The sequence below is a fragment of the Clupea harengus genome, chromosome 6 (genome assembly GCF_900700415.2).
Source record: "Clupea harengus chromosome 6, Ch_v2.0.2, whole genome shotgun sequence".
In the NCBI taxonomy this organism is placed as follows: domain Eukaryota; kingdom Metazoa; phylum Chordata; class Actinopteri; order Clupeiformes; family Clupeidae; genus Clupea; species Clupea harengus.
In genome coordinates this window covers 944637-952136 of record NC_045157.1, presented here as the reverse complement: position 1 = coordinate 952136, position 7500 = coordinate 944637, and the positions used below count along the sequence as shown (strand labels likewise).

The following is a 7500-nucleotide window of genomic DNA, read 5'->3' as shown; positions in this document are numbered from 1 at the left end:
GCCTCATGCCCACCCTAACCCTAACCCTGACCTCATGCCCACCCTAACCCTAACCCTGGCCTCATGCCCACCCTCACCCTAACCCTGACCTCATGCCCACCCTACCCTCATGCCCACCCTAACCCTCATGCCCACCCTAACCCTAACCCTGCCCTCATGCCCACCTTACCCTCATGCCCACCCTAACCCTAACCCTAACCCTGCCCTCATGCCCACCCTAACCCTGCCCTCATGCCCACCCTAACCCTAACCCTAACCCTGCCCTCATGCCCACCCTACCCTCATGCCCACCCTAACCCTAACCCTGCCCTCATGCCCACCCTCACCCTAACCCTAACCCTGACCTCATGCCCACCCTAACCCTAACCCTAACCCTGACCTCATGCCCACCCTAACCCTAACCCTGGCCTCATGTTCACCCTAACCCTCATGCCCACCCTAACCCTAACCCTGCCCTCATGCCCACCCTACCCTCATGCCCACCCTAACCCTAACCCTAACCCTGACCTCATGCCCACCCTAACCCTAACCCTGCCCTCATGCCCACCCTAACCCTAACCCTGCCCTCATGCCCACCCTCACCCTAACCCTAACCCTGCCCTCATGCCCACCCTACCCTCATGCCCACCCTAACCCTAACCCTGCCCTCATGCCCACCCTCACCCTAACCCTAACCCTGCCCTCATGTCCACCCTAACCCTGACCTCATGTTCGGAGGACTCGTCTCCGCCTCTCATGGCGTGTGCAAATCTGGCCGTGCCAATCTGGCCGTGCCAATCTGGCGCCTGCATGCAAGGCTGGAGTGTGATCTAACAGTAATGCGGCCGTGGCCAGCGGAGGGGAAGACAGTTAAAGTGATCCCAGCAAGAAAGCAGCCTAATGGAGCCATGCGCTTGCCATGCAAACACCCAGCCGGTCCTCAGAATGAGCCTGTCGTCTCTCGCTCCTGTCTCCCTCCCTCACTCCCTTTCTCTCTCTCTCTCTCTCTCTCTGTCTCTCTCTCTCTCTCTCTCTCTCTCTCTCTGTCTCTCTCTCTCTCTCTCTCTCTGTCTCTCTCTCTCTCTCTCTCACTCTCTCTCTCTCTTTCTCTATCTCTCTCTTTCTCTTTCTCTCTCTTTCTCTCTCTCTCTTTCTCTCTCTCTCTCTCTCTCTCTCTTTCTCTCTACCACACACATCTCCATGTCTCTCTTCGGCTTCCTCTCTTTTTTCTCTCTCCATCTTCCACTAGGACACTCTCACACACACACACACACACACACACACACACACACACACACTCACACACACACACTCTCACACACACAAACTCCCACACACGGATACACATCACTGTGTTTCAACTGCATCCATTTTCTCAGATGCATTTGCAAATTGTCCGTTGATGACAGAAAAACACTGCAATTAGTTTCCCTGTTTAATGGAGGCATTTAGCAATGCCAAATAAAATGTCATAGAATTCACACCCAACCGCTTAGTGCTAGCCCATACAAACACTCCCCCACACACACACACACACACACACACACATTTGTACACACACACACACACACACAAGCACATTAAAGCATTGGATCCCAGGCTACTGGGTTTTAAGCTGGTTGTAAGCTTGGGACAAGGGAACAAAGGAATCATTTTGGACGAGGGCCCTTAAAATGCTCATCCAAGCGTCTGTTGTTGTGCCTGGCAGCTGAACACTCAGAGATGGGCCACTGTGCTGTTGTCTTTGCTAATGTTAGAGTTATTCTGCATCATCATCGCCATGTTGTTCCGCTGGTGTAGACGAGTACAAAAACATCGGCTGGAGGAATGTCATCAAGCAGCTACGACTACGTCCTCCCTCAATCACTGACTCACTTACTCACTTACTCATATCTGTCTGTGCAGTGCTGACAGGTTCCACAGAAAGCTGGAGATTGACCGGATCTTACTCATTAACACTGAGTGTTGAAAGGATATCATTTATACCATATATTGAAGATTCAGTCTTAGGTTTGATCAGTCAGGATCCAGGTTTATTCTTGAAGAATGGCGGCCGACCACTGTGAGACATGATACTGATATCTAAGGGGTGTTACCGTCTATTCAAATGGGCCATGGGTGTAGGGCTCTTTGTCTCGACCTGGGGGGGGGGAAGGTGAGACCAATGTCGCACCTCACTCCCCTCGTCAAAATCAAGTATATTCACCCAGGAACTGTTTACATGCTAGTTAAATCCAAATAAAAGTAACAATTATAACTAGGTATAAGATCATTGAATTATTGACTATGGCATATTCTGATTAATTATACCGGTCCCTTCAGTGTTTTGTGTGTTAATGCTGGGGATCCTCACAGCACACCTCACAGCTACTAACACAGTGGAGCCTCGCGTAGATTTGCGTAGATTTGTTCCTGCAGATGCCCTCTAGAACCCTCTAGAACATGGCCAACATATACATTGTTTGTATTTTTATATACAGCTTATATTAAACAACTAAACCATTAAATATTATAGCATTAAACTGCCAGAATGTGCATTGCTTGCTTTACGGAGCTATGCATACATTCTCCCAGTTATCCCAGATGGTCTCTTTAAGCCTCATCATCAAAGCAGGTCAATCCTCAACAGTTACTGTATGCATCGCATCCTGTTCCCTCAACACCCAAAGCTAGAAGCTTCTTTCCTTATTATATTTCCCGTTACCTTCAGGTGACTAAATATCCATGAGACATTAGGTGAAAGGTGAAAGGTGAAAGGTTACACGGACCATCAGCCCCACACAAACCTTTAGAGAGAAGTTGGACCAGGCAGTGTGTGTGTGTGTGTGTGTGTGTTCATGTCTCTGTGTGCTGCTCATAATGTTGGTCATGACGGGGATTAAGGAAACGCTAGCAGCAGAAATCAGAGACCGTGTTAAATGATATCACCTCTATTATCATAGTTCCGCGGCAGTTCCGTGAGGTGTGAGTAGATACTGTTTGGATTAGCATACGACGCCGCTAGGTTCGTGCATAATTTCATTAGATTTCACTGCTGTTTACTGTCGCCGAGAAGGCCTCAGACACGTGCTGCTTGAGAGCCAAAACCACGGTGGACGACGTTATCAGCTGTCAAACACAGATTTAAAGTTTGTCTGTGTGTGTGTGTGTGTGTGTGTGTGTGTCTTCTGCTTTCCTGTGTATGCAGTTGTTTGAGTCCTGTGTGTGTCATCAAGGATTTGTACTTGGATTTTTTGTCCTTTTGATGGGAGTGTGAACATTTTGAAGGGATTTAGGTTGGAGGGGTATGTGTGTATGGATTTTGAAAAGAGCTCTGTGCTCTGTGTATGTCTCTGTGTGTGTGTGTGTGTTTGTACTGTGTATGTCTGTGTGTGTGTGTGTGTCAGAGAGTGTGAGAGTGTGTGTGCATGCATGCGCTTGTGTGTGTGTGAGTGTTTGTGCTTGGCTTTGTTAGTGTGTGTGTGTGCGCATTAGAGTGCATGTGTGTGTGTGTGAGAGAGTGTGTGTGTGTGCATGTGTGTGTGTGTGTGCGCACGCATCTGCTGTGAGTATGGATTGTGTGCTTGAGCGTCTGTGTGTGCCTCTGACAGCCGCGGCGAGCGCTGTGTTAGCGCGAGCTAATGGAAGGACCAGTGAGCTCTGCTGGTGGAAGGTGTCAGGAAAGCGTTCCGGCCCGAGTCTTTAAATATTCAAAAGAGTTGGAATCAAATATTAAACGCTGCAGACTTAAGAACCTCCTCCACAGAGGACTCAGCTCCTCCGAGCAGACTTGACCTGTGAACTACAGACGGGTGTCTGTCTTTGTGTGTGTGTGTGTGTGTGTGTGTGTGTGTTCATGTCTCTGTGTGTGTGTTTTCATGTTGTGTGTTCTTGTGTGGACAAGTGTGTCTACACTTTGTGTATTTACATGAAGTGTTGTCAATAAAGTAATAAAAGATTAACCTCTAAAATTATCTCTCTCTCCCCCACCCTTCCCCCCCCTTCTCTCTCTCTCCCCCCTTCTCTCTACCCCCCCCTCTCTCCCCCCCTTCTCTCCCCCTCCCCCCCCTCTCTCTCCCCCCCCCTCTGTTGCTGTGTCCAGTGAGCTCAAACCAGAGCAGCCCCATCCATGAGTACCCAGACTGCCGTGACGGGGGCAGCGAGGCCAGCCTGCTGGTGTCTCCTCTGGTGGTGGCGGGCATCGTCATCGGCCTGGTGCTCTTCCTCTCCTGCGTCACCATCATCGTGGGCAGCCTGCGCAAGGACAGCCGCCTCCGCAACCCGCACCTGCGCGCCAGCTACGGTGAGACACACACCCTAACCCTAACCCAGCCACGGTGAGACCTACACCCTAACCCTAACCCAGCCACGGTGAGACACACCCTAACCCTAACCCATCCAAAAATGTTTTTTTTTTTTTTTTTTTTTTAAGATGGTAAATTTTGCACACAGTGTCTAAAAAGTGCATGCCTAGTGTTTATACTTAAAATTACTTTTTTTAAATTACTTAAATGCACAGTGGCAAAGCCACCTATTTGTTGTTCTTGTTTCTGTAATGAGCAGTTAAATAAAAATGTAAAATGTGGGAAAGAATATTTTACACTAAATGTATCTAATATTGTGTTGGTCATATTTAAATTATTCATTACGTTTTGTTAGGAAAAAAAGAGGATACAAAAAAAAATCGCATATTAAATCGCAATCGCAATATTTTGGTAAAAAAATCGCAATTAGATTATTTTCCCAAATCGTTCAGCCCTAGGTGGGACACATCCTAACCCTAACCCTAACCCAGTTACGGTGAGACACACCGGCGGACGCAAGGAGGCGATGAACGGGGCCGGGATAAACCCTCTGGCCAGTGAAAATGGTTTTACATTTTGTATGTATGTATGTATGTATGTATTTTCAATGTAACACACAATGTGTATTCTGGACAAAAGCATCTACAAAAGATCTAGATGCAGAGAGCTGCAGAGACCTCTTACGGTAGCGTTACAAGGAGACGGACAACAGAAGGACAAAAACTAGGTTTATTTCAATAATACGTTATTTACCGTAATTTCCGGACTACAAGCCGCTACTTTTTTCCCATGCTCTGAACCTCGCGGCTTAGACAATGACGCGGCTAATTTATGGATTATGATACCTGTGACTTATACGGTTGCTTTGTGTTTACGGTGGCTTTGTGGAGCTAGGATGCTAGCATGAATGCAGCCGCATGGATGCTTAGCTCCACGCGATTTCTCAGTATCTCTCAATAACTTAACTAATGTCAAAATAACCACAGTCTACCGGCATAGACAGAACACAACTCAAAACACTTTAGAAAATAAAAGTTTACTACAATACAAATCCAGTCTTTTCAAGTTCTTTAGCTCACTGGTTTCAAACTAGCGTCTTTCTTCTATCTCTCTGTCTTCAATCTAACGTCCTAGCTTCTGATTGACTCTTGCAACTGTGCTCTCTTAAAGCAACAGTGCACTTATCGTAACTGGCATAACTAATAATATGCATCACTATTGTATTACTTTTGATATTCATTTTAGCCTGTGTAAAGTTCATTTCTTTAAATGTACCGGTAGGCACCTGCGGCTTATACTCCGATATTCATTTTAGCCTGTGTAAAGTTCATTTCGTTAAATGTACCGGTAGGCACCTGCGGCTTATACTCCTTATAGACATGTGCGGCTTATTTATATTAAAAATAATTATTTTTAAAAAATTCAGTGGGTGAGGCTTATATTCAGGTGCGCTCAATAGTCCGGAAATTACGGTAGCTCAAATCTATAATCCTCCATATCCTCCTCTCTCATAGGTCTACATCCTCCATATCCTCCGCTCTCATTGGTTTACATCCTCCATATCCTCCTCTCTCATTGGTCTACATCCTCCATATCCTCCGCTCTCATTGGTTTACATCCTCCATATCCTCCTCTCTCATTAGCCTGGATGCCAGACGAATTTAGCCCCGCCCACAACATTTTAGGTCGGGAAGTTCGGTCTGGCATTGCTCCGTTGGGGAGAAATTATGCCCGATCAAAAACGTAATCAGTCCAATCAAATTGTCAGGGCGGGCTTTATACGATGATGGACAGATGATCAACCTATACGTAATCAACCACGTCACTTGGGTTGAATTCGTTTTCAACAAATATGGCTGCCGCTGGAGAGCTGAGATATGTGTAGATAGAGATGTTTTAGAAGACATCGACAGCGCATTAATTTTGAAAGAGGAACAGAGAAACGCGATCAAGGCATTTGTCGATCGAAAATATGTTTTTGCCGTCCTTCCTACGGGATTCGGTAAAAATTGTATTTATCAGCTGGCCCCGATGACGACTACGTTGATCCAATTGAGCGAAGAGGCATTTTTTTCCTGGTTTGGTTGAAACACGCCCCATAATCACAGCCCAATGGAGCAGTATCAGACTCATATTCTGACTAGAATTATGAGTATGACAACGTCAGGCTACTCCCTCATTGGTTTACATCCTCCATATCCTCCTCTCTCATTGGTTAACATCCTCCATATCCTCCTCTCTCATTGGTTAACATCCTCCATATCCTCCGCTCTCATTGGTTTACATCCTCCATATCCTCCATATCCTCCATATCCTCCGCTCTCATTGGTTTACATCCTCCATATCCTCCATATCCTCCATATCCTCCGCTCTCATTGGTTTACATCCTCCATATCCTCTCTCTCATTGGTTTACATCCTCCATATCCTCCATATCCTCCCTCTCTCTCATTGGTTAACATCCTCCATATCCTCCGCTCTCATTGGTTTACATCCTCCATATCCTCCATATCCTCCGCTCTCATAGGTTTACATCCTCCGCTCTCATTGGTTAACATCCTCCATATCCTCCGCTGTCATTGGTCTACATCCTCCACATCCTCTCATTGGTTAATATCCTCCATATCCTCCGCTCTCATTGGTTAACATCCTCCATATCCTCCCGCTCTCATTGGTCAACATCCTCCGTTCTCTCATTGGTCCACATCCTCCATATCCTCCTCTCTCATTGGTTTACATCCTCCATATCCTCCCGCTCTCATTGGTCAACATCCTCCGTTCTCTCATTGGTCCACATCCTCCATATCCTCCTCTCTCATTGGTTAACATCCTCCATATCCTCCTCTCTCATTGGTTAACATCCTCCATATCCTCCGCTCTCATTGGTTTACATCCTCCATATCCTCCATATCCTCCATATCCTCCGCTCTCATTGGTTTACATCCTCCATATCCTCCATATCCTCCATATCCTCCGCTCTCATTGGTTTACATCCTCCATATCCTCTCTCTCATTGGTTTACATCCTCCATATCCTCCATATCCTCCCTCTCTCTCATTGGTTAACATCCTCCATATCCTCCGCTCTCATTGGTTTACATCCTCCATATCCTCCATATCCTCCGCTCTCATAGGTTTACATCCTCCGCTCTCATTGGTTAACATCCTCCATATCCTCCGCTGTCATTGGTCTACATCCTCCACATCCTCTCATTGGTTAACATCCTCCATATCCTCCGC

The 7500-nt window shown here is 46.6% G+C and overlaps 1 protein-coding gene across 1 annotated transcript in view; it reads left to right on the top strand.

Moving 5' to 3' along the window:
• The window catches only part of bean1 (brain expressed, associated with NEDD4, 1), a 71777-nt gene that overhangs the window by 32905 nt on the left and 31372 nt on the right, over window positions 1–7500 (top strand). Inside the window, exon 4 of the mRNA XM_031568742.2 lies at window positions 4061–4261. Coding sequence (XP_031424602.1) covers window positions 4061–4261 — 201 coding nt within the window. The remainder of the gene's footprint in view (window positions 1–4060; window positions 4262–7500) is intronic.